Source organism: Rattus norvegicus, chromosome 10, assembly GCF_036323735.1.
Source record: "Rattus norvegicus strain BN/NHsdMcwi chromosome 10, GRCr8, whole genome shotgun sequence".
Taxonomy (NCBI): Eukaryota; Metazoa; Chordata; class Mammalia; order Rodentia; family Muridae; genus Rattus; species Rattus norvegicus.
This window is the reverse complement of record NC_086028.1, coordinates 44,593,308-44,620,682: the sequence shown is the minus strand read 5'-3', so window position 1 is coordinate 44,620,682 and position 27,375 is coordinate 44,593,308. Positions and strand designations below refer to the sequence as shown.

General features: G+C 53.0%; 1 protein-coding gene across 1 annotated transcript; it reads right to left on the bottom strand.

The window, feature by feature from the left end:
• On the bottom strand, positions 1-26,992 carry Wnt9a (Wnt family member 9A). Its single transcript, NM_001105783.2, has 4 exons — positions 26,811-26,992; positions 5,686-5,942; positions 4,706-4,968; positions 1-2,641 (listed from the first exon to the last, which is right to left on the bottom strand). Exons 1-4 carry the CDS (start codon positions 26,903-26,905, stop codon positions 2,159-2,161), a joined length of 1,098 nt encoding a protein of 365 aa, NP_001099253.2. The 5' UTR covers positions 26,906-26,992; the 3' UTR covers positions 1-2,158.
• Between the last annotated feature and the right edge of the window lie 383 nt (positions 26,993-27,375).

Genomic DNA, 27,375 nt, shown 5'->3' with positions numbered 1-27,375 from the left:
TTGTCTATAATTTAAAATACATTTATTTAGTGTTTCCATTTGTTTCTGGTTTTGTTACACAAAGCTGTTAAATAAATACATTCTCTGCAGTCACTCAGGTTCACACCTACTCGCCACACAGTTGAGGTAGAGAAATCACAGGCTGCACAGGACTCCACACAAAGACAGCTCCCTTGTGTGTCCACTGCCAGGCGGGCCAGCAGTGCGCCTCAGTGCCGGCATAACCTGGGTGGCCGGCGGGAGCAGGGCAGCTGCTCACTCTACTGCCCATAGAAGAGAAGAAGATCAAAGAGGCTTTGGCCTGTGGGAGTCGCTTCATCCAGAAAGACATTCTAGTATATATTTATACAGAAACAAACCAGCCGGCAGATAGTTTCATTCTGCCTTGTTTTAAAAAATAGCTTTTCTGAATATTGAGGACATAGAGCTAAATGTGGCATTCGATAAAAATATTCTTTCCTCTGGACTGGTAGGCTCTTTCCCCCAGATCTGACAGAGATGGAGCTCCAGTCGGCGGTGGTAGTGTGACTGGGTACAGGCATCTGAAGAGTACGGGGTACACTCCCACCCACCAGCCACTGCATACCGCCACCCACACGCATCCTGGGAACGTGGCATTCATCGGTGGGCTCTAGGAACCACAGGAGAATAAACTTTGCTATTTACACATCCAATAGAGACCAGAGGCTCTCATCCACATAAATAGGTTTCCTTTAAGACACAGTCCCACCGCCACCCCATGCTTGGGTCTTCTGGACCCCTGGTGCTTCTTTCCTCAGTAGTGCCTGACTCCTTGCCTGCCACCTGCCTACACTCTAGCCTGTACAGCCATGGGGTTCCCACGGACCTAAGGCTGGGCTTTCTGGGAGCCAAAGAGTCACCATACTGCAGAGGGACACGGGCCGCTGGATGCTGACCATGCCAGCTCGGAATACATACACTCGCACACTCACACAACACATGCACACACACTCATCGCCAGCTCAGTGTAGCCACCTTTCCCCTGCAGAGACATCAGCGAGACCTGATGAGAGCAAGTGTGTCTGTCTCCATACCTCCCTTGGGGACACAGAGCAAGAATGGCTTCCTGAGATGGACAATCAAAAAGCTGACCCTGCCCCTGTCGCCGAGCCCATGGCTCTAGTGCCCCAGACCCCCAATCTATATCCAGCAACCTGATCTCTGCACCGGCAGGGCACAGAGCAGGGACCACCAAGGGTCTCTGACCCCAGGTAAGGTAGAATCGGGGAGTGGGCTTCCAGAAGCCTTGTGGGCCACGGCTAGACTCTATTGCTCCATTCTTTCCAAACGTGACCTTGATTTAGTGGTTTCAAACTAGAGCAAGCAGACGAGGAGGGAGTATGAAGGGAGGGAAGGCAAGGCCTCCCAGATTGGCTTGACTGGGCCTGGGGCAGGTCAGACGGAAAAAGCCACAGATTAGGAGGTAAGGGGACAGGGAAAATAATAATTACTATATTAGTTAAATAATAATAATTTAAAAGTCACTGATACTCCAAGGAAGTGCTCAGGGTCAGAGGGCCAGAGGCTACGCCCTGTAGATGGAGTGGCTGCCCTCTCCTAGTGGTTTGGCTCTCTGAAGACAGTGCTGGCGTCAGGCTGCTGGGCCAGATGAGGCCATGTGATTATGAAGGTGCACCTGCCCTCCAAGCCTCAGAGGAAGCCAAGAGGCACGGAGGGCTAGTCGACACACTGGTCCCTGACAAGGGCTATACTGATATGTCAGGGACACAGGCAACTGAGAAAGCATTACTGCAACGCTCTCGGGTCAGGAGGGGCGGGAAGCTCAGGCCCAAGGCATAAGCAAAGGGTCGAGGAGGCCAGACAGGGGCCAGCCCCGCCCTCTGGGCCGGGAGACAGCCAACCAGCTGTCTGTATACCAGGGCCCAAGTGCTGGGGGCATCTCTCCTTCCTTGCAGACCTTTTGTGTTGTTTATAACACCCGTGCCCCACACAGCAGGACAGGCTGGACCTGCAGGGCTCACTCCACGCAGGTTAAGACCCTTTGCACTGTGTGCAAAGCCTACACTCCCCGCTGAAAGGCTGGCAGGGCCGGGGAGTCAGCTCCTGCAGGCGTAGAATTCTTCCGGCGCTGTATGCAAAGCCCACACCGCTTGTGGCGGGGCCGCAGGGCCTCGGGTCAGCCCTTGCAGGTATAGACCTCCTCTCTCTGTGTACACTGCCTGCACTCCACATAGCAGCACCAGCGGACCTGGCATTGGCAGGGCCTTGTCACCACACGGCTCTGTGTGTTGTGGCCGCGGCCACAACAAATACTCTCACAGTTCTTCTCTCGGTGACACCTGCGGCCTGCCGTGCCAGGGGAAAATCGGCCAGCCAGGCAGAAGCTGGGAGAGTCGTCCAGGTGTACCAGCTCTGGTGTTCGGGGTAAGGGGTCACCGCCTCCGGACCCGGACGCCCGGCCCCGCGGTGGGGAGATGGCACCCGCCTCGCCGGTGGCTTCATTGGTAGTGCTGCCCACCTTGAGAGAGGTCTCATATTTGTGTTTTAGGTGCTTGCCCACCTCGTGGAAGGGTGCTAGCTGCCGCCAGCAGGTCCGCACCGTGCAGGAGCCAGACACGCCATGGCATTTGCAAGTGGTCTCCACTCCAGCCTTTATTACCTGCAAGGGGAGGGGGGGTTGGAACATGAGGAACATACCAGGAAGACCCGGAAGCATCGGAGAGGCTGGAACCTCGGCCCTGGTGACCCACTCTGCAACCCTCACACAGACTTAGACCAGGGCCTGGCCAGCAGGGGGCAGCACTGCCCAGTACACAGAAGTCCAGCAAATAGGATCATAGGCTGGCTCCATTCCCCTCCAAGTCAAGACTGGCAGGGGCTGGCACGTTGACATCCAGGATGCACCTCTGCACCTCTATGAGCACAGCCTGGTCCACACCCCGTTTGAGACACTTCTGCCTAACCTTATAACCATCCCTGCCCCACTATCAACAGTTACAGCCTTGCCAGTCTCCTACTTCTGATCCCAGCACGTTGCTCATGAGATGGACAGCTCAAGGATTCCCCCAGGGCTGTCTAGGCTGACCACACCTCTCCTGAGTGCAGAACTCCAGTAGACCTGACTCAAGCCCTATTCACTTAAGTGTCAGCCTGTGAAAGGCATGGGCGCAGATGTAGAGAGAGGTAGAAAGTATGCTTCAAAAGGGTAACTTAAGAAAATATTGCACCTTCCACGGCTAACTCCCCAGCAGAGGAGGCTGCACTCTTCTCCCCAAGGCTACAGGTTGGAGCAGGCATGGTTGAGCACCAAAATTCCAGGTCTGGTAAACTGCCAGGGAATCCTGGCTAGGCCTTTCCCTCCTCAGGATTTAGGGCTCTGTCTGAGGAATTGCCTGCCTGGTCTCTCAGAGCCAGGGTCTCTCCAAATATTGTTCAAATCTTAGAGAGTTGTGAGGCAGAAGAATGTCAGGGGAGGGGGAGCTCTTCCCAGGTAGGCCCCAAGCCACTGCTGAGTTCTCAAGCTGGCCCCCAGGAGCGTCCTTTGGAGAGGGATTAAGAAGTGTAGCTACCTCCTCACGCTCCTGCCAGGCAACCAGAGAGTCCCACTTAACCATGCTCTCCTGAGAAACCAGGACAGATTTAATTAGAGCATGGCTGCCTGGGAGCGGGGAGCTGATGGAGCACGTTCACACATTCTGACTTTTCATTAATAGCTCAAAAGGGTAAGGTGGAGGGAGGGTCCAGCAGGAAAGAAAAGCACAGCCTGGCCTTGGAGATTGAATCTGCCCTCCCGGGCTTCCCTCCCCACTTAGCCTAGGCCTGGGAAGGCACTGGTTGGGAAGGAGGCAGACCAATCCTTTAATAAGTGGGGGATTCAGAACTCCGATTACTCAATAACAAGGAGCTCAGGGCAGGACTGGCTCTAATTACCTTGCTGTCCTCCCCAGACTAGAGATGCAGAGCCAGGCGAGGGGAGGAGGAAAGGCCCCCGGCTCCTGAGGGAGGCATGGACCCTGCTTTCCCAAGCCCGGGCTAGTGTGTGGAATTTGGGTCATTCAAAGCTGAGGTAGAGGGTGCAAGGGGCTCTGTCCTGTTCCCTCTCAGCAACAGGTAACCAGGGGCAGCCGAGCTGCAGGCAGCATCTAAGACATTCAAGAGCCCAGGCGCCTCCAGAGCATGGGGCACCACCATGCCTGCAGCCTACAGCTCCGCAAAGGCCTACTAGAGAGCTAAGAAATCCCTTCTTTCGCTTGTTTTTAAAGTTGGGTCTCTGTCTACCAGAACACAGACCACACTGGGCTTGGGTAAATGGGTCCTGTACCCTCAGCTCTTCCTTGGAACCTCCCATCTACTATACGGTGGCTGCTCTCTATTCTGTGGTGACCCTGCCGGTCACTGTGGCAGGTGGGATACAAACCTCCAGTCTCTGGGACAGACTCTTCCCGGGACTACCATAAGGTTGACTAGTGAGCACATCTGTCCCCCATCTAAGCAGGGCTCCAGGACCCTAGCTGGCCAGCACAGCATGGTTAGGACCCTGGCTGGCAGCCCTAGCTCCTGTGTCCTCCCAGCCCTTTTCTTCTTAGGTGCCCCTAACACATACTGTCCTCCGCCCACTCCCCCTCTTACTCCAGCCTCCCTGTATCCAGCCTCTCTCCCCTGCCCTATACAGGTCTCAGAACCAGCAACTCCCTCATCCCGCCCTGTGCCCCACCCAGCTTGCCTTCACACCCACGAGGTTGTTGTGGAAGTCCACTCGGGCTCGCAGATCCTTGCTAGACCGCCGGCCCAGGAACTCCTTGACAAACTTGCTGCTGTACTTGAGGTTGTCCCCACAGCCGCCCCACTGCCAGGCCTCGCGGTTTTCCAGGTCAGGTGCCTCGTCACAAGTGCAGCGCTCCATGCGACCTGCACTGCAGGCCTTGGCTAGTGCATGCGTCAGACCCGCAGAAGAGATGGCGTAGAGGAAAGCAGTCTCCTTGAAGCCTGGGGGCCAAAGTAGAGTTAGTGAGGCCCAGTAGTCAGGCAGGTGCAGTGTCTGCACAGCACATGGACCAACTTCCCCTGTGTGCTGTGTGCCAGGTAGGGGTTTGGGGTACTGTGCTTCTGAGGGCCTTCTGCAGGCATCTGAGAGAGGTGCTGGGGTTGCTGAAGTATGTGACAGGCTGGGGAGCGGGTAACACTTCACAGCTTACTGTGGTGCCTCTAGCGTAGTGGTCAGAGATCTCATCCAGGTCCCCAATGTCTTGGCCTGTCCCTGGAGTCTTTGGCAAATCTAATCTAGCCTCAGATTTCTGGTTCTCTTCTAACCTGTCTATCATTCCATCCATCCATCCATCCATCCATCCATCCATCCATCCATCTATCTATCTATCTATCTATCTATCTATCTATCAATCATGTATTCATCATCTATCATTTATCATCTATTTGTACATTTCCCATTATCTATCCATGTCTACCTATCTTCTGTTTATTATCAATCATCTATCTACGCATATAGATTGGCAAGTATTCTACCACTGGGTCACACCCCTATTGCCTCAGGTCCCGTTTCTGAAGGCAGAGAAGAGATTCTCATGAGCCACTGTACTTGGTGGAAGGCTTTGCCCTGGCCTGAGGGTTTCAGTCAAAGCTGATGGTGTGCACACATGACAGGGTGAGCCTGCAGGGTCTGGGTGAGGGAAGCAAGCGAGAGCTTACCTCGCTTGAGCAGGCTGGCTCGGTAGCGGCCCTCCAGGGTGCAGTTCCAGCGCTCGAAGCGGAACTGGTACTGGCACTCCAGGGCACTCATGCTCACAGCCTCCACCAGTGTCTCCGCCACGCCCGGGTCCCTGCGGCACATGCGACGCTGCTTGCGCTCCAGCTTCAGCCTGTCGCAGGCCTTGTAGTGAGCTTGGGCTGCAGCCTCGGTCTCCAGGGTTAGAGGGAGTATAGTCAGGGGTTCACTGCCTGTTAGCCTGAGGATGGAGAGGAGAGAGTGAGCCCCTGTCACCGTCTGGGCTGAGGTGTCTGAGAGGCTCCCTGGGAACAGAGGAGCCAGCACACTGAGCCAGGACAGAGGTACCAAAGTCTAAGATAGGAGCATCCAGCCCTAGAGAACCAGAAAGAATCAGGCAGTGCACAGAGACCTTCCCTGAACCTGCTCTTCCTCACATCTCTCAGCACGGCCTGTTCCCTACCCAATGTCGGGGACTCCCATGTAACCCAAGGTCCTTACAGGTGCCCAGAGGTGGCCTCAACAGGTGCGTATGTCATTATCAAGACAGTTCCAGTTGATAACAGCACTGATGGATAAAGTCCAGTCCCCAGTCACATCCTTGAGAGAGTATCAGTGTAGGACACTGTGCGGGGAAAGGCCAGGGCCAGGACCCCAGGCTATGTCCACACTCTCCTCCTCCCCAGCTTGGGGACTCAGACTCAACCCTGTGCTAACACCAGCCATGAATGTTGTATTTGGGATGGTCTCTCAGCCTCAGGACCTCAGGCGCACTGGCCCCTGGTGAAGCAGACTCCAATCTTTCACCTTTAGCAGCACCTCTGAAAACTATGTGCGGTGCTAGCTTTTGAGAGCATTCTTCACCATTTAGTGTCAGGATAGCCTCTACCCTACTGCATAGGGTTGACTCTAGGAGTTCAGAGAGTACTGACAGGGCCTCGGGGGGTACAGAAAGAACAGGGGTGGGGAGGGGGCAGTCTCAGGAGTATAGAAGGGAGGGATGATGCCTTAGAGAGAAAGGAGTTGTCAACTGAAAGCTCTAAAAGTTAGAGAGAGAGACCTGGATTCGGAGGAAACTGTGAGGCAAGAAGGGCCAGGGCCCAGTCACAGAAGCCTTGAATCATCAAAGGCTAGAAGTTGAGCTCAAAACTTTGGGGTCCTCCAAAGGAGCTGGGCAGAGCATCCTTCAGAGAACTTTATGATAAAACGCAGGCTTTCCACCAACTCTGCTTACATAGATAGCTCCAAGCTTCAGCCTCTCAGACACCAAAGGCCCCAGGTCAGCTCCCACCAAAGTAGGGTCAGGGAGGCTGGGGAGCCAGACTCAGCGATGCACAGCACTATGAGAAGAAGGCAACTCAGAGACTGGAAAGCTCTGTCTTCAGACAGGGATGGACGAGAAAGGTATCAGCTGCCCATCTTCCTATCACTGGGATACTCCATCCAAGACAACCCACAGTCGAGGCCCTTAGGAGGGGACAGGGACTGGGTGTAAACATGCAAATGGGGTTTTGTACAGATAGAGGGGAACAACAGACAAGCTGCAAAAAGAAGGAGGAGGAGGAGAAAGAAGAGAAGGAGGAAGAGGAAGAAGGAAGGAAGGAAGGAAGGAAGGAAGGAAGGAAGGAAGGAAGGAAGGAGAAAAAAGGTTGAAGCAAGGGATAGTGTGTAGTTTCCCCTGATGCCTGGACATGTCCAGACAGCATCAGTTCATGTTCTGCCTGAGGGAACTGAAGACAAGGTACCCCTGAATTCTTGGGCAGACATGTCTTACCGTGTAAACGGGGACTTGAGGAGACCAGGGTCCCTGTCCGGGCCAGCCTGTTCCTCTATTGCCCTTCTGGAGCTGACTTGTCTCAGAACTCTTTCTGACTCTGGGTGGGCTTGGCATAGATATCTGGGAAGGTGTGCCATCAGAACAGTATGTAGGGCCACAGGGACAGGGCTAGGATTTGGGTGTTTAGAGCACTTAATACAGGGGGGCTTGTTAGGAGGTGGGGACCATCAGGGGAAGGTTCTGGGAGACCAACGTCGAATGCAAAAACAGCCAGAGAAGTGCTGGGAGAGAAGATGAAGGGTCTAAGGAGAGCACCAGGAGGGAGTGTTTCCTTCCTTGTGAAGGTTATCAGGCATGAATGGATCTGAATACCTAAAAGGACTAAAAACCTTTAGGGTATTATAGAGGGCACAGAGATAAAGGGGCAACAGACAACCTGGGAAGCTGTTTGCAACTTATTTTTCAGAACAAAACCAACTGTGAGTGGGTGTGTGAGTGTGCGCGTGCGTGCGTGCGTGTGTGTGTGTGTGTGTGTGTGTGTGTGTGTGTGCGCGCACATTAACGACTGTGGAGATATATATCATCTTCTTATAAATGAACAACCACAAGAAGTAGTCAGAAGTAACAGTCATAGCAGATAGGAGTAAAAGGTGTAATATATGCTGTGCTTCGAGTGTGAAATGTCCTCCCTGGGTCATGCTTTAGACATTTGGTCCCCAGCTAGTGGCATTATTTGGGGAGGGGGCTTCAGAACCTTCAGGAAGTGTGGCATGGCTGGTGGATGTAGGCTACAGGGGTGGCCATAGATGGTTATGCTCAGCCCTGGCTCTTGTCACATTCTTGGCTCCCAGGCCCAGAGTGATACAATCAGCCCTCTGCCACAGCGCTCCGCCATGGCTCACCCAACATCATGGACGGAAACCCTCTGAAGCAGTGAGCCTGGACACATCCTCCTTTCAGCTGTTTCTGCTGGGTATTTTGGTCACTGGGGTGTAAAAGTCACTAACACAATAAGTGGCAGTACTGTACTCCGTGTCCCCAAAAGTTAGAAGGATTTCGAATATCGAAGACCTGAGGTGTTTTAGAAAGCAATGTGTTAGTTTACTCTAACTTCAAAACCAGATAACCACGTGCTCATACAAAAACATCATGGATGGCCCCTCAGTGTGCTCAGGTTGTTGTTATTATTATTGTTGTTACTATTATTGTTATTGTTATTATTGTTGTTGTTATTATTATTATTATTATTATTATGTATTAGTTACAAAATAAAGAAAATAGCTGGGTGGTGGCTCCCAGCACTGGGGAAGCAGAGGCAGGTGGATCTTTGTGAGGCCAGCCTGGTCTACAGAGAGAGTTCTGGGACAGCTAGGACTACACAGAGAAATCCTCAAACAAAACAAAACAAGTAACCCAGCTGTCCATCTTCACAGAAAAAAAACCACATGTAGTGGCACAGGTCTGTCATTTGGGCCAACCAGGAGACTGCGGACGGAGAATTATGAGTTCAATGCCATCCTGGGCCAAAAAGCAAGACCCAGACTGAAAAAAAACAGAAATAGAGGAGGGGAAGAGGAGAGAAGGAGAAAGGAGGTGCGGAGGAAAGTTTGAGGTACAGAAGGTCTGGCTAATTGTAGGCCAACTTGACACAAGCCAGGATCACTAGAGAGGAGGGAACCCCAACTGAGGAAATGCCTCCAGAAGATCAGCTTGTAACAGGCAAGTCTGTAGGACATTTTCCTAATTAGTGATTGACATGGGAGGGCCCAGGCCACTGTGGGTGCGGCCATCCCTGGGCTGGGGGTTCTGGGTTCTCTAAGAAATCAGGCTGAGCAAGCCATGAGGGGCAAACCAGTAAGCAGCCTCCCCCACAGCCTCTGCATCAGCTCCTGCCTCCAGCTGCCTTCCCTGTTCAGTGCCTGTCCTGACTTCCCAATGGATGGTGATGAGGAAACAAAAGCCTAACAAACCCTCTCCTCTCCAAGTTGCTCTGGACATGGTGTTCCACCACAGCACGAAGTTCCTTGAAGCTGGTCCTGGGATCCTCAGAAGTGACACAGGCAGCCCGCTTACAATGAAACAGGCTTGGTGTTGATTTCACCTGAGTATAAGCCAGGCTCCATGTTCTGAGTGCGTGCAGCAGGCTGCTCTGAGCTGGGATGTTGGGAGGGTATATTCCGTGCATTTGGCTTATGATATGTCACAACCATAAGTCAAGGGGCAACAGGGCCACATGGTCCTCACAGGTGATGGCAGAATGCAGTGCTGGTGAGTGTGTGAGAAAGTAGGAAAGGGCTGGATGTGCCTGACACACTGTACTCTGCCAACACAGAGCCCACACAACGCCCCACAGATGGCATGCCAAACAACCTGTAGACAGGCTTGAAGACAGAGGGAAACACTCAGGACCAGCCATCTGGGGAGGGGACACAGTCTTTCTGCCACAGCTGTGTGCATCCCTGGGCATAGATGGCTCCTCCACAAACACATGGCAAGTGCCTGCCTATATGACTCTCCACCCAGAGGTTGTGGCCCTGAAGCCCAGACAGCATCCCCTATATCCTGTCCTGGCATGGCACAGGCCTTGTCCACCGGACCAGCTGCTTGCCACACACGGAGCACCTGCTGCCAGGCTCAATGCAGCTGCCGCCCAGCCCTGGTGGTGTCTGGCCCAACATGGCAGACAGAGCCAGCTGCACAGCTCAGCACAGTCACCCAGCTGGGCACACACATCTTTCCAGGCCTCAAGAGAAACCCACAATTTCTCTTGAGGTCAGGGGACTCAGGCAACCTTACATGATCTTTCGGGCAACCAAAGTCCATAACTCAATCACATATTGTGCCTGCTTCTCTACGACTCTATTTCTATCTATCTACACATAGGCCCACCATCATACACAGGCAGACAGACAGATGGACGGACAGACAGGCAGGCAGGCAGGCAGACACATGTACACACACATACACACACACACACACAACCACCCCCCAATATTACAGTGGCTTAACAGGATGGAGATGCAGATCAACAGACAGAGTGCCTGCTTGTCATGCACAAAACCTTAGTTCTATAAACCAGGCATGATGGCACACACATGTAATTCCTGCACTTGGGAAGCAGAGGCAGGAGAATTAGAACTCAGGCTCACCCTTGGCTACATATTAAGGTTGAGTAGGCCAGTCTAAGTAACATGAGACACTGTCTTCAAAGAGTTAGTTCAATGGCTTCAAGCATTCACTGCTCTTGCAGAGGACTGGGATTAGACTCCCAGAATGCATTTGGTGGCTCACAGTCATAATAATTCCATAATTCCAGGAGATCTGACACCCTCTTCTGACTTCCATGGGCACCAGACACACGTTTAGTACACATACACATGTGCAGACAGAACGCTCATACATAAAAAACAAAATAAATCTAAAAGCAGCAGCAGACCAAAAGTAGACTGCATCACGTAAATTTTAGTCCTAAAAATACTAAAATACAGGAGGGAAAAAAATCACTGATCTTGGCAGTTTTGTTTGTTGTTGTTTTAACATGACCATAAAAGCACACTGAATAGAAGACAGAAAACAGGGCTTCACCAAGGTAAGTAAGTTGTGTCTATGGAGCGAGGAAGCAATCGGCAGGGAAGAGGAAGAGCTCTGAGCAGGGGCCAGCATCCAACTCAGCTACCAGAAATAACCGCTTGAAAACAGGTATTGGGAAGGCTCAGTGACTAAAGCACTCTGCTCTTCCACAGGACCTAGGTTCAATTCCCTGACCTCGCACAGCAGCTCACAGCAGTCTGTAACTCATCCCAGGGGATATGATACTGTCTTCTGGCCTCTGTGGGCACACACGTGCAGGCAAAACACCAGTACACATAAAATAAAAATCAATCAATCAAACAGAACTAACAAAGGAACCTAGAGAGATAACTCTAAAACAGACATACATACAAGAAAATAATCCTTGCCTCACATAATCAGGAAAATGCCAATTAATAAAATGTATCACCTCACTACACATGTGGAGCTCTGATCATCACTGCAAGGGATAGAAATTAGCACAGGGACTGTGAAAGTAGGGGGGTTCCTAAAGCAAACAGAGCCAGAACTATCACGATCCGCCATCTTAGTTACTTTCCTACCGTTATGATAAGACACTGTGATCAAGGCAATTTATAGAAGTTTACTGGGGGCTCACAGTTCCAGAGAGTGACTCCATGATCATCATGGTGGGGAACATAGCAGCAGGCAGGCAGGCATGGTGCTGGAGCAGTAGCTAAGAGCTTATATCTTGAGACACAACCATGAAACAAGGCAGAGAGCTAACTGGAAAAGGCATGATGTTTTGAAACCACAAAGCTTGCCCCCAGTGACGCACCTCCTCCAACAAGGCCACGCCTCCTAATCCTTCCCAAACAGTTCCAATAACTGGGGACTGAGTATTCGGATATATGAGCCCAAGGAGCCATTCTCATTCAAACCATCACTCCAGCTACCCTACTCCTGGGCATGACTCTGGAAGAAAAGAAGTCACTTCATCAGAGACCCCTGCATCTCCGTGTTTGGCACTGTCACAAGAACAGAGAAATGGAAGCATCCTTGGTGCCCATCAAATTATATGTAGATAATGAGAGCAAGGCGCACCCACATCGTGAAGGAGATCGTGTCGTTTACGGTCATTCATGAGGAACTGAAGACCATTATGCTAGGTGAAGTGAGTTGGATATGGAAAGACAAGGACACCCCTAAGAGTAAGGTGAGAAAGCTCGGCTCAGAAGTAGTGGGCAGAGGTTACCAGGTGTGCTGGGAGGTGTCAAATAAAAAGATACAAAATCTCAATGAAACTGGAGAAGGCAGCTCAAGAGGCCTTCTACTGCGTGGTGGCTATACCAACACTGGAGCAGGCTGTGCACAGCCAGTGAGACTGGCGTAGAGCAGAGAGCTTGACAGTGCCCACCTTCATAGAGCAGGTGGAATTCACTGAGGTCACCTTTGATACACCCAGAGTGGCATAGCTAGTTCTATTTTTAATTTCCTAAGGAATGACCCATTTTATGCTCTCATTAACCGTGCAAGAACACCTTTTCCACCTCCACGCTATTTCCCCTCCCCCCTTGCTTCCGTACAGCCCTCAGCCTAGGTTTATAGCCTCAGCTGACTGTCTCCCACACTCGACCTCCCCAGCCCACATCACTGTGGTCTTTGGCTGACCTGGCTGCTACAGCAACAGGTGTACACATACAGCCATGCCCTCTGATAGCTGACGGCAAGACAGTCAGGTCAACGTCACAAGTTGGTCATCCAGCTGCAGCCAGCCTGGCACAAGAATGGCCCCAAAAGACAACAGAGAACAGAGAGGCAAAAGCTGGGACTGGTGCCCACACATGTGCCCGGACTTTGTAATTCATTATGAGGGAAGCCGGGGCAGCAAGCACCTTCCCAGCATACGTGAGGCTGAGCTGGGAATCTGTCACTCTTGAACATCTTGACATCACCCGGTTCATGGTGAGATCCAGACACTGAACATCTCTCCCTGGGTTTCCTTCAGGCTTATGAGTAGAAGTCACACACAATCAAATGTTGCTTGCGTTTTTAGGAGAGTGAACATCCCCCTTTATCTGTAAAGGGAGGCTTGGAAAAAACCCAGCTTGGACAAGACCTCAGTTCTGATTATGAGCAAAGCTTAGAGAACATGCTTTGGTCAGGATACCTGTGCCAGAAGCATGGCTAGACTCTGCCTGGGACTTTCACCTGTGCACCTTTCTCTTCCACGTACTTCCTGTTTAGTCTTGGTTCTCAGAGAACCTTCTGCCGATCTCCCCTGAAGAACTAACATTAGATGGAAGAATTCAAGAACGTCAGGAACCAACCCTGTGGAACAGCTCCACTCGACTGCCACCTCTTCTCTTGTCACCTACCATAAAAACCCAGCATTTAAAGACTATTGATGTATCGTTCACAGATATATCAATCATCAGCCTGAAATTTAGGACTTCCCCCATAGCTGGAATATAGTGGTGTAAACCTTTAATTCCAGCATTCAGGAGATGGAGGCAGGCAGGGCTCTGAGATTAAGGCCAGCCTGCGCTACAGATCTAGTTCCAGGATAGACAGGGCTACACAGAGAAACCCTGTCTCAAAAAAACAAAACAAAACACCAACCAAACCAAACAACGACAAAAGACAAAAACAAACAAAAACCCCTCCATCTTGCTGCTGACAACTTACAGTAACAAACCAACTTACTTCCTGTCTAGATGGGTTTACCTGCCGACTCAGGGTACTATATTATATGCAAATATATGTGTGTGCAGCTTTTCATGTACAAAAGATGCTCATGGACAGAGGCTGGTGGTCAACACTACACCTTCCATAACTGATCACTATCTTATTTTTTGGGGGAAAAAAATCCATGTTTATTTAGTGGCTGGAGAGACGGTTCATTTGTCAAAAGCACTTGCTGTTTTTATACATAACCCAGGGCCTGTTTTAGTGATTGTGGGTGAATCCTTGGGATAGAATTGCTGGGCCAGGGAACTAATTCTTAGCACCAGCATGGCGGCTCACAACTGTCTGTAACTCCAGTTTCACGGGGTCTGACAGCCTCTTCTGACCTCCATGAGCACTTTATGTATGTGTGTGCCATGGTGCACAGTTCCAGAAGTCAACTTTTTTCTCTCCACTATATGGGTCTTAGGGATCAAATTCACAGGCCACCAGGTTTGGCAGCAAGCACCCTTACCTGATGAGCCATCTTGCCAGTCCTCCATCTTACTTTTCAGACAGGGCTTGGAAGACGTAGAGATCTTCTAGCCTCTGCTTCCCCAACCCTAAGGTTACAGGCATACATCAATCACGCCTGCGCTTTTACATGGATCCTGAGGGATCCAGGACCCTGGGCTTGCATAGCAAGCCCTTTACCAACCGAGCCACTTAACTCGAGTATTTCATTTGAATGGAGCCAGACGACAGCTACCCTTTGTGCCTGGTTCATTTCACTAAGTCCCACTCTTGGCTCTTCATGCCAAAGAATATTGAGCTGTTTTCTTTAGCTGGAAACATTCCCTTGTGTGGAAGGACATCTTGCTTGTTTATTCCTTGATGGATGGGCACTTGGATTGTTTCTGCTCTTCAGAGGTCACGTGGACCTGTTTCGGTTCTTGTGGGTGTGTCCTTGGGACAGAATTGCTGGGCCAGAGACCTTCCAGGAACTGTTGGGATGTTCTCCAAGGGAGCTGCCCCACCTTACATCCTCAGGCAGGGTTTCTGGGGTTTTCTGGCCCTTCATCGAGGTGAGCTACCACCCCTGCAGCACACTGACCTTAAGTAAATGATCCTGCCTGTCAATTGTCTTCCCATGACTGTCTTTGCATTTATTCCTGCTGATGGATGCTGCTCAATGCTCCCAAGCCTCGCTCCACCTCAAAATGAAGCAACTGTAATCTCTCCAGTCACTAACCTGCAGCTCCAGCCCCAGCCCTAGAAAGCCACACAGAGCCCAAGTCACTGATACAAAGCCTGAATCACAGCCTCACAAGATCATAGGAGACATGACCTCAGAGAGCCACGGGAGACAAGTCATAGCACTGAATTCCAACACAGTGCCCAAGCCATGGTCTCAAATCATCATAGAGAGACTGAGGCATAGCACCAAAGACCAACAGGGAGACAGAATTGTGGCCTCAGAAAGTCATACGGAGTCCAAATCGCAGCTTTACTTCACCATACAGACTCTGAGTAAGAAGCACAGATTAAAACAAATCCCGGGGGTTGGGGATTTAGCTCAGTGGTAGAGCGCTTGCCTAGGAAGCGCAAGGCCCTGGGTTCGGTCCCCAGCTCCGAAAAAAAGAACCAAAAAAAAAAAAAAATCCCAAGTCATAGCCTGAGTTCATTCTACATAGCCCATTACTACTTCAGAAAACTATACAGAGCCCCAGTCAGTCTCAGATCTCATACAGAATCTGATTTCCAACCTCATCACCAGGCTGAGCTCAAGGTAAAACTCAGTCCTGTCTCCTGAGATTCCCCACTGTCTCCTGAGATTCCCCACTGTCTCCTGAGGTCCCCCACTGTCTCCTGAGGTCCCCCACTGTCTCCTGAGGTCCCCCACTGTCTCCTGAGGTCCCCAACTGTCTCCTGAGGTCCCCAACTGTCTCCTGAGGTCCCCCACTGTCTCCTGAGGTCCCCCGCTGTCTCCTGGGGTCCCCCACTGTCTCCTGAGGTCCCCTGCTGTCTCCTGAGATTCCCCCACTGACTCCTGAGGTCCCCCACTGTCTCCTGAGGTCCCCCACTGTCTTCTGAGGTCCTCCACTGTCTCCTGAGGTCCCCCACTGTCTCCTGAGGTCCTCCACTGTCTCCTGAGGTCCCCCACTGTCTCCTGGGGTCCCCTGCTGTCTCCTGAGATTCCCCCACTGTCTCCTGAGGTCCCCCACTGTCTCTTGAGGTCCCCCACTGTCTCCTGAGGTCCCCCACTGTCTCTTGAGGTTCCCCACTGTCTCCTGAGATTCCCCCACTGTCTCCTGAGGTCCCCCACTGTCTCCTGAGGTCCCCCACTGTCTCCTGGGGTCCCCTGCTGTCTCCTGAGATTCCCCCACTGTCTCCTGAGGTCCCCCACTGTCTCCTGAGGTCCCCCACTGTCTCCTGAGGTCCCCCACCATCTGTGCCCAAGTTGGTACATTTTTCTCTCATTCTCTCAGTCTCCTCAAACTCATGCTTTGGTGGCTGTCTCACAGGAGCCTTCATCACACCACACTGGACCTCTCTCCCTTTGCTCAGCTTTACCATGAAGTCCTGACCCTATAAGGTCAGGGGTCTTGGCTTGCTATTCTCATTCACGCATACCTGTCCATTTTAAACCTTTTCTTTGTTTCATTTTAGGGACCCCCTATTTCCCCTCTGCTCATTTACAGTTTAGTAATCAATACCCACCTTACTTCCATCTCTCCTTGACAGGAGGTTGTCACTCACCCAAGCCCAGTGCTAACATAGGCCACCTGCTCACACTCTTGCCACCAGTGATATGCTATTATGAACTTTAAGTCCAGCTCAGGGCCAAGGAAACATGTTTCAGTCGGCACTGTCTCACCTGTCACTTCTCAGAGGCCATTCTCTCTGTACTTCTAGGGAGGGGTGGACCTGCTGCCAACGTGAGTGTCAGCCCCTTGGCTCTCAGGAACATCGTGTCATCTGGGTCCTGTTCTCTCTGTCTCCTCTTCACAACTGTCTTCAGTATTCACAGATGTACTATGAATACATTCCTTTGAAAAATCACTCTTCTTCTCTGGGTTTTACCCATTCTTAAATCTTCTGTATAGTTTTGTTTTGGAAAATACTTGCCTTTTCCCTTGGAGCATCAGCCCTGTCCAGCTCCCTCCCCTGCTCTGGACCTTCCCAGTAGGGAGGCAGCTCCCCTGTCCCACATCTGTCTGCTTCTCCACCAGCTCTGAGTAATTCTTCTGACCAGCTCCCAGCGTGCTAATTCCCCTCAGCTGTTTTGAATCTGCTTCTCAATCCATCTGTCACTGGCCCTTTCCCCCTCGTTGTTTGGTGTTTCCAAACTGCTGGGTCAGTTTTTTTGTGGGTTCCCTCTGTACAGAGATTCCTAGCCTATCTGCTTTCATCGGAATCCCCCCAACCTCAACTTTAAGTGCTTTGAGCACTGTGGTGCTGTGGGCCTGGTGTGTCTGTGGCTGCTTTTCCATGCACGCCTAGTTGTCTTTGACCGTGTGCTGGTTGCTGTCTTTGACATGAACAAGTTGAAATAAGTTATAAAAGATGGAGGCGGGTTGATGGTAAAGGGTAACCTCACAAGCTGGACATTTACGCAGAGCCTCAAGGAGTCATTTGGAATCTTTGCAGGAATCATGAGAGACCTTAAGTCTGGACTCCCAAAGCCAGAAAAGAAGTGGGAAGGGGAGCTGGAGAGATGGCTCAGTGGTTAGAGCACCGACTGCTCTTCCAGAGGTTCTGAGTTCAAATCCCAGCAACCACATGGTGGCTCACAGCCATCTGTAATGGGATCCAATGCCCTCTTCTGCTGTGTCTGAAGATAGCTACAGTGTACTCATTTACAAAATAAATAAATATATCTTAAAAAAAAAGAAGTGGGAAGGGACTGGAGAAATGGCTTAGTGGGTCAAAGGCTTATTGTATAAACAAGAGGACCTAAATTCAGATCTCCAGCACCCACAGGAAGTCCTAGCCTCCCAGTGTGCACCTGCAATCCCAGGGTTGAGGTTAAGGTAAGGCGGACCCCTGGGTTTTAATGGACAGCCCATCTAGCTGAGCTGGTGAGCTCCAGGTTGGGCAAGAGGCTCAAAACATAATGTAAAGAGCAATAGAGGATGACATCTGGTGTTCCAGACCCCTGGCTTCTACAAGCACATTCACATGTATACATACACCCATGTATGCGCACGCACACAGATACGCCATACAAAAGGAAAACATGGAGAGTCTCAGGAGTTGAAGGAGACAGGAAGGACCTGCAGGGAGCCTTCAGCAAGATCCACCAACACCTTCAATTCAGACTCCGAGTCTCCAGAATTGACAAAGAACAATTATTGCTGCTTATATACACTCCATTGGCATGTAGTCACTTGTACAGATCAGGGTCCAATAGCAGCCCCCTGACCCACCCTACAAAAATTGTTCCCATGTGGGGTAGTCAGGCTGCTATGGCCATAACAGTCCGAAACCCAGGACAGGTTAAGTTCAGGCAAGGCTGGACCCTGGAGTGTGATGGAGACTCAGGCCACCATCTGGTGTCTTGCGAGCTCTTGGGCCCTGGTGGCTGTGATGAAGTCTCAGCTGAGTGTTCCTTGCTGGAGCAGGCTCCAAGTCAACGTGTCTCCTTGCCATCTCTATGGGCCTATCGATATGGGCTTCACCTTACTGGCCTTTGACAGCCTCAAAGTTTAGCATCCACATGCACATGTATGCGCATACATGCCCCTGTACACAGGCAACAGAAACATGCACATGGGTACATTCACACAAATACCAAGACACATGCAGGACAAATACATTCACACAGACACATGTACATACACGCAAATCCAGCTTCAACTGTTTTCAACAAGAGGACACTGGCCCCTGCTACTGGAACTGGGGTACCAATACAGATGTTCTCATTCTGATGGGTTGGTAGGTGTTTTTACTCCAGACACAGGCAGGACTCTAGAGGACAGAGCTAAGGTGGCATTGCTTAAAGTGTAGCATCTAGAAGAAGCCAGATAAGACCAGACCCAACAGCAGCCCCCAACCCAGACCAAAAGCAGGCCTGACTTAAGACTGCTCCCTTGGCAAGGAGCCCAACATGGTCTCCAGGGAACATCCACACAACACCAGTAACCAAAGCATCCCAAGCTGGCTCTCCCACCTTCTCCATCATTCAAGTTGCAGCCACTCTGGAAGGTGTGAGAGCAGCTGGAAAGAAGGAAGAAGTCTGCAGCAGGGTGGACCACATGTGAAAGAACTGCCATTCCAACCTGCAAAGCCGCATGGAGCAGGAGAGGACTCACGGGTAGACCACAAGACTGATCCTCTGAGTGGTCAGTGCCGGCCCCCTAGGATGCTGAGAGGTGACCACACTACCAAGGACCCATACCCACAGTGACCTTCAGGGAGCTGGCGGACAACCTTATAGCCCACTGGAGAATCAGTGCTGATGATTACTCCTGAGTCCTGGACAACCTGGAGCTGTGACTGCTTAGGGACCCAAGTGGCTCCTTGGAGGACCAGCCAGGAAATCAAGAGCTGGGGATAGCTTAAAGTGAAAGTGTACCCCAATCCTCCAGCCCAAGCTACTCACACACACAGGGCGGGCAGAGGAGGCAGCCCTTCTAAGAGCAAGCTCCCAGAGTTGATCTTGTAGTTCTCTATCCCACCAACAAGCTAGGCCACCCCCTGGGCCACCCTGCCAGGGAACCAGCTCTCCCCTGGGCCAGGGTGGAGGGAGCCAAGGGTGCAGTTCCAGAAGCCACAGCGCCCAGCCGAGGAAACCTCAGCTCCGCCAGACAGCATTTAATTTCTGTGTGAAACAAAATCAAAACAAATTCCAGGACTGAGAGACGGAACTGAGATTAACCCTCTGTCCTCCTGCAATCCGGCTTCCAACCCCGGTACCGCCATGTCTCTGGGGGTGGCAACATGCCCAGGATAAGGCCAGAGATGTTTTCTGCAGAGACACTGGTCAAAGGCGGCGAAAGGGCAACCATCCAGTCTTCCTCCCTCACTGCCACTGCCTTGGAGGAGCCAGGCTCCTGGGGACTGCTGGATAGATGAGTACCATCCAGCTACCACCCCAGGATCCAAGGTGCTGTCCAGCAGACCCCATCCATCACAGGCAAGCTTGCTGCAGTGCCACAGTGCTGCACCGGACCTCTGGGAAGAAGATGGGAACAGAGCTTCCCAGAACTGCCACCCTGCGTCCAGCACCAGTCTCAGATAAGACCAGTCATAGAACCCCGACGCCGGAAGCAGGCAGAGCTGTGGGACCCTCTGCAGCCACCAGCATCACCCCACACAGTAGTCCTCCCTAGAGGACTCTACCTCTAGCTGCTCAGCTGTGTGGGGCTTTGAAAGACTTAGTTCCCATCTCCATATCCCCATCTGCCAGGATGCAGATGGTCCCAACGTCCTCAGGCTCTTGGAGCTTCCAGCAAGCATCTTGCCCTGGGCCAGACCTCCAGCCCACTTCCCCTGGCTGCTCCGACCTCAGGTATTGCAATGAAAAACAAACGCAGCTTGTGGCTTGCCTTTTCCATCGCCTCGTCCGGCTGCCTGGCCCAAGGTGCTTTAGGCTGCCAGCTGGACAGCTGGGTTTCCTCCTGTGGGTAGGGGCGTAGGGCCAGCAGGGACCTTGCCAGAGGGGCCAGGCCTGTGGGTCACGGGGGCAGGGCAGTCTGGAACCACCCAGATCGGCATGTATGGTGAGTCTGTCCCCAGACACCTGCCATCGGGGCAGTTAGCCATAGGTGTACTTTCAGATTTACCCTGCTGGGCTCGCAATGCATGGCTGCCCCTGTGTGTCCATCCATCCAGCACGCACAGGCCCCTTCCTCATAACGATCTCAGGCATGCCAGGAGGTAGGGTGCTATGCCAGCCGGGGAGCCACAGGCTTGGAGCGGGCAGCCACACCTCTTCTGGGCCACATCTAGTAGGTGAAGTCAGGACTCTAGTCAGAGTAGTGGACCAGGGTAGACTATGAGAATCAATATGCAATGCAGACCCCCAGGGGGATAGAGGGTACTCCACTGGCCATAGGCTGATAGTGACCTTCAACGAGGGGGCACAATGTGCAGCTCAGAGAGGACTCATAGGAGACCCCATGAGTCCACAGTGTTATTAGGGAGAGATTGACACATCTGGGCTTTACAGAGCTTCCCAGAGGAGGCAGCGAGCCAAGCAAATGCTGATTTCACCCCAACTTCCCCTAAAACAGCCTCCTTATGTGCTTCAGGGGGCCTGGCTTCGTCCACAGGCATCCAAGGTTCATGCCAGAGGCTTCCCTGACTACAGAGACAACTGTGCCTTGTCCAGAGTCTGCTGCAGCCAGCCGGGCACCAGCAGGGCACCCGCCACACGGCACAATACACAAAGGCAGCGGGTGCCTGGCAGGCTGGACTGAGAGGGCAAGTGCAGGAAGCCTGTCAACAGGTGTCTTTCCAGCAAGGAGCCAGGCGGGCCTGGCTGCCCCCCTCCAACTAACCCTTATCAGCTCATCACCCTCCAGGGTTCAGGGCCTCCCTGGGAGGAATCTATCCTTGTGCATTCTTTCCTAGGGTACAAATTACCTGCACACCTTACCCACGATGGTCAAACCCGGGAGTTGGCAGGGAGGCAAAAGCACAGGCATTAGGTGCCTGGTGCCTTAAGGCCACCTAGATGCTGCCTGGCACCTACCAGGTTATACAGGCACCAGAGCCACAAAGGCAGGAGGCTGAGCGTATGGCGAGGACAGGAGCAAGATTAGGCCAGCTGTCTCCCCGTCCAGACGGCTGTCGGCTCTGAACAGGACATCTGCTCACACAGCTGAGGGGGGCCAGGTGGCCCATGCTGGCCTCACCTTAAATCCTACCACACTCCTGCTCAACACCATTTCCTGTTCCCTTTAAGCAGCATGGGGAACATTGTACACCCTAGTCTGAAGGGGTGGGGTGGGATGTGGGCTTGGCCTGTCTGTGCTGGAACCCAAAGCAAAGTCCCTCAATTCTAGGAGCCTGCAGATGGAGACTCAGCTGGGGCCCATACCACACCTGCTGCACAGCCTACCTGGGAAGCTAAGCTGACTCCTCCAGCTTCATCTGGTTGCTTCAGGTAAGTTGTTCAGGGAGCTGCAAAGGAATGCGGACTCCGCCTCAGCAGGCCCCAGAGAGCTCTCCTCCCCTCAGCCACCTCTTGGTTTCCCCTAATCCTCTGCCAAAAGGTCTCACCCACAGAGCCCCTTGGCAGAGGCCCCCAAGGCCAGCCCTGTCTGTTCTCACTTCTGCTCCACAAAGCCCCGCTCCCTGGGTGCCGACCTGTGAGCATCCTCCAGTGTCCTAAGCTTAGCACCTAAGCTTAGCAGTTCAGCAGAGATTCCTGTACCCAATCACAGCCGTGACTCCTAATCTAGACCTGACCTTCCAGTCCAGACTGCCCAGCTTCTGCCTACTCAGCTCATGACTGGGCCCAGACCCCTGACTTTTTTTGGTAACCTCTCTTCCATCCCGACACATACTGTGAAGGCTCTGTACAGCTTGGAGAGCCTGTGCTCTCAGACTCTCAGACCCAGAGCTCTGCCTGGACCCTTCCCAGGCTTCCCTGACTCCTCTAGGAGCTACCTGGATGCCCCTTGTCCACATGGCTGTCAGGCCTGAGCCAATGGCCACAGGTTTTTTCTGTCCAGGCTCCAGGATAAGAATGAAGGATGGAGTAACCTCCTGACCTTTTGACCCGAGGGGATCTTCCTCTTCTCATTCTTTTGAATACCCAGACTTGAACCCCACATAGGGTTCTCACAAATAAAGGATACCCCCTCCACTCTTACACCAAGGCTGGGGCAGGCACAAGAAAGGCACCTAAAGGTTCCTACCACCTCTGTATGCAGGGATGAGAGACTCCATTTGTGCTCCAGTCAAGAAATAAAACTTCTCCGTCCAGAAGAGGTCCAGAATATGTAAAGAATTCTCACACAACAACAATAACAACAACAACAACAACAACAACAACAACAACAACAGCTTTGAAAGGGGCAAAAGAACTGAACAGCCGGTTCTCCAAAGGAGGCATGCAGATGGTCAAGGAGTCTTAATCCCCTTCCTTCTCAGCACTCCAGAGGCGGAGTCAGGCAGATCTCTCTGGGTTGAAAGCCAACTTGGTTTACCAAGTGAATTCTAGGACAGCCAGGGTCACATGATGAAAAGACCCTGTCTCAAACAAAACAAAAAATAAACAAAAAACCCAACCCTCCAACCAACCAACGGAGAGGAGTGCCAGAGACAATGGACATCCTCAGCCATTGAACCCACAAGGAGACATGTTTCATGCCCACTAGGATAGCGAGAAGTAAAAACAATAATGACAAAAACCAGAATGTGCTCGGTGATGACATGGAGAAACTGGACCCCTGTACATTTATGGGAGGGATATAAAATATTGTAACTACTTGGGGAAACCTTTTGGCAGATCCTCAAGACGTGTAAAGTAGAATTGCCTGGGGACCTAGCAATTCCATTTCTAGATAGGAGCCCCTCCCCACGGTGAGTATCCCCAAGACCAAAACACAGATACATGGAAGGAAAAAAAGAGAGAGCGCGCTGGCGTTCACAGCAACATTACTAGAAATAACCAAGTGGTGGAAACGACCCGAATAGCCATCAACTGACAAACAGTGGGGGGGGGGGTTGTTTTGTTTTTAAAAAAGACTGTTGTGTAATCAATTCGATCATAAAAAGAAGTGAAACACTGATTCACGCTACAACATGGATGACCCTCCAAAAAAACATGACACAGAATGAAAGAAGCCAGACACAAAAGGCCACGAAGCGTATGGTCCCACTTCTACAAGGAGTCCAGAATAGGAAAATCCATGGAGACAGGACGATTAGTGGTTGCCAGGGGCTGGAGGGAGGGGAGCGGGGAGTGACTGCTGAGTGGGTATGAGGTTTCTGGGGTAAGAAAATGTTCTGGAATTAGATAGTGGTGATGGCTGACAGTTTTGTGAATATACCCCCAAACCACGCGGAGCTGGGGGGTTTCTCGGGATGGGAGTTATATTCAATAACGAAAAGGAGGCTCTGAAACCACTCAGGCCCAAACAGTCCACAGCAGTCCCAAGCATCTAAGGTGCCTTTCAGAAGGGGACATTCAGGCATTCCCTGGGAGAAATAGGATGCATATGGCCGAAACTGAGGAATGAAAGCCAGTCTTGGGGCTGGGGATTTAGCTCAGTGGTAGAGCGCTTACCTAGGAAGCGCAAGGCCCTGGGTTCGGTCCCCAGCTCCGGAAAAAAAGAACCAAAAAAAAAAAAAAAAAAAAAAAAAAAAAAAGCCAGTCTTAAGGTCTACAATGCACCTTCCTAGTTTGAAAACAGAACAAAACAAAAACAAACAAACAAACAAAACAAACAAACCAAAACACGGTAGTGAAAGTCCTTCAAGTTCACAGAGGCCCCTGCTAGAGAGTTAACGCACTGCTTCAGTTCTTGATCCCTACTTCCACTTAGTCAGGGAGCTCTGCGACCTAGCAGGGAAACAGAGCCCAGAGTTCCAGAGGTCTGCTGCTCACACCAATCCTCTCACTCACCAATTCCCAGGGAGGGGCAGGGGGCTGAGGGAAGCCTCCAGAGGGTCTATGTCTATGTCCCCAACCCACATGTGACCTCCGGCTGGCCCTGAGAACACAGGCATGTAGCAGGCAGCAGCTCTGGGAGAAACTAATGGAATTACCACCTGCTGATCTGCAGACCGGACTGGGATGAAAAGCTGAGCCAAGGGAAGAAGAGAGGGAGCCCCTTCCCCATGGCTGGTGGCCAGCCTAGAGGGGTCCAGCAGCAGGGTGGCCAGAGGCCTCTAGAAGGGAAGGGCAGCCAGAGCTGAAGGGTTGGGTTGCAGCTCTGAGAGGGGGTGGGGAGGGCTCCTGTAGCCACGTGACCCTCCCCGGGGCCAGCCTCTCCTCTCTGGGTTCCTGGGCTGTAACTGGAGCCGTGTTCCTGCCTGGGAGCCTCCGTGCCAGGCAGAGCTTTAGAGAGGGGGAAGGGAGAGGAGAGCCCCAGATTCCAGCTCCTTCTCCCTACTCCCTACTCCCTACTCCCTCTCCAGTTGGGCTGGGAAGGGACACTTGAGCACACCACATTCTCACAGGCGCACCCTCAGGCTCCAGTCCTGCCAGGCCCCTTCAGGATTTCCAGACACATATCCTCCCGTGGCTGGGGAAGCAGTGGGACCGCTGGACACAGAATAGCCTAGGATATCTCTTGTGCCCCCCAACATACGTACATACTCCTCAGAAATCAACTCCAGAGAGACCTAAATCAATGAGCCTGTCCTCCCAGGCCTCCTTTGGCTCTTGGTTCAACAGGTACCCACTCTGTTCATCTTTGGGGTCCTTCCTCCAAGCCTAGTCTACTGGGTCTACTGGGCAGCTGCAGTAGAGGAGAGCTCAAAGGCACGGTCAACTTTCCTTGAGGGGTCTTCTGAGTCAGAGAGCTAAGTAGAGGTTAACTCAAGCCATAGCAATACTGATGTCTACAGTACCTGCTTGGGAACTAGCTGACCTATACTTAAACCCTACCACGGAACCAGAGTTCCAACACCCCCTACATGAGCCAAGCTAGAGAACTTTACCAAGATGCAAACCATAGAGACAGCTATGAGAGGATGAGAGAGATGGACAGGAGGCAGTGCAGCCAGGACTCTAACCCCATCACCTGTAGGTTCTGAATCCTAGGGCCACAAGCCCAGCAGCAGAAATCCCAGAAGGAGCAAAGTGGCTGCTCATGCAATACCAGGGTGTGTCAGAAGCCTGGCTGGGCCAGAAGAGAGGAAGGCACAGCTGGCTGATGGGCTGCTGTGACTCACCGCGGACCTGTGGCTAGACGGCCATCCTCAGCCCTCCCTCTTGCCCGCGGGTGAGGCTTAGGGCTGCACAGATGGCGTGCAGGGGCTTGCCAGGCCAAGGCCCAGGGGTTGGACCAGGGGAGCCAGGGTGGAGGAGACCCTGGGAACCGAGACATGAACTGACCCTGAAGACAACCCAGAAGAAATGGACAGACAGAGGAGAAAGGAGGAGAAAGAAAAACACAAAGGGAAATTTTCCCATGAAAATATTTTATTTTCTTTGAGAACAGGATACACCTGCAGGGCTCCTCGGCCCAGCCGCCTCTCCCTGCCCTGGCCGGTGCCAGATTCCTAGACCAACGGGGCCCTCTGCCGGCCACACCGCCGCGAGCCGGCACTGCAGCCAGGGGCGAGGGAACAGGTGACCGGCGAAGGGCGGCGGCCCAAGGCGCAGTCCAGGGCACCCAGGACCAGGGTTGCGACCCGAGGGGCTAACCAGGGCTCCCAGAGGGGGAATGAGAGGGTGATAAGCAGGGAGGGCAGACAAAGCTGGGGCGCTGCCATGCATGATGCCACCCGGGACCTTGGCGAACTCAAAGTGCAATGGGTGTCCCTCTAAAGATCGCTGGGTTCAGGCATCCCAGACCTGGGAAAGCTAGTAGAGAGGGAGGGACGAAAGGAACTAAAGGCGAAGAGACGCGCCCAACGACGCGGCAAAACTGCTAACGCATAGACAGTCGAGTGCGGGCGGCGACCCCGCGGGACAGTGGCGGCGTTTACCCCCTGGGTCAGGTCTCCCAGACGTGTTCCCGAGGGCTGAGGTCGGGGCCAGGCTCGGGCGAGCGCCAGAAGAAAGCACAAGAAAAATAAATTTCTCCAGCTTGGAGGGTTTTTTTCTCCCCTTTGGGGCTCAGTGCAAGGAACATCTGGATTTTGTACGTGTTTTTTTGTTGTTGTTAAATTAACTTTTCCAGGAGAGAAGGGGGGTAGTGGGCAGGGGCCAGGGAGGCTCCAGCCTTTTGGCAGGAACACCGCGGCCTAAGGCGGCGGCGGCGACTCGGGAGTCACGGTGGACCGCGGCCCCCAGCAAGCCCGTCGGGGACACCGACCCCTCTACCTCTAGGGCGCACGGCGGGCAACGACCTGCGGACCGAGAGGCGCGCTCGCTGCCAACTAACAACTCCAAGCCACCCGTGTACCCCGCCGAGCACCTGGCGAGTGCTGTCCCGGGCTCGATGCCCCCGTCCGGCCCCGCCGCCCTCGCCCGCCCTCGCGCGGCCGCCCGCCGCGGGCACCTACCCGAAGTAGGCGGCCGAAGGGCGCAGCGCGGCGAGCAGCAGCGTCAGCCCGAAGGCCGCGGCCAGCCAGCGCGCCAGAAGGGACCCATCCAGCATCTTGCCGCGCCGCGGCGGCTGACCATCGCGCTCCGGGCTCCGCGCAGGGCGCGCCGCGACCGCCGCCCTCTTATAGCGTCCGCAGCCGCGGCCGCGGGGCGGGGCGCCGGCCAGCTGGGCCCGGCCCGCCCGCGCCCCGGAGGAGGGGTCACGCCGGCGCCGGGGGCGGGCCGAAACCCGAGCTGCGCGCCCGCCGCTGCGGCGGAGCTGCTCGGCTCGCGGGGCGGGCCTGGGGCGCGCCGTGGGGAGGGCTGGGCACGTGGCGCGGTGGGAACCCCGGTCGAATAACGGAGCCAGAAGGAGCGGTGGGGCGGGACCGGGAGACCACGAGTAAGATTAGACCCCAGGGCTAGGTGTCTGCAGCCAGGACACAAGTGCAAGCTCCGGGGTGTCTCCTGACAGTTGGGGACCGGGTGTTGGCCGCTGGGAAAGACATTCGAAAGCCTAGAAACTTTGACGACTGTGCTTGA

Coding starts and splice junctions, on each gene's coding strand:
- Wnt9a (NM_001105783.2), bottom strand. CDS start 26,905: ATGCTGGATGGGTCCCTTCTGGCGCGCTGGCTGGCCGCGGCCTTCGGG. Junction 4,969..5,685: donor AGCCAGCCTGCTCAAGCGAG/GTAAGCTCTCGC, acceptor TTTGGCCCCCAG/GCTTCAAGGAGACTGCTTTC. Junction 2,642..4,705: donor ACAACCTCGTGGGTGTGAAG/GCAAGCTGGGTG, acceptor CTCCCCTTGCAG/GTAATAAAGGCTGGAGTGGA.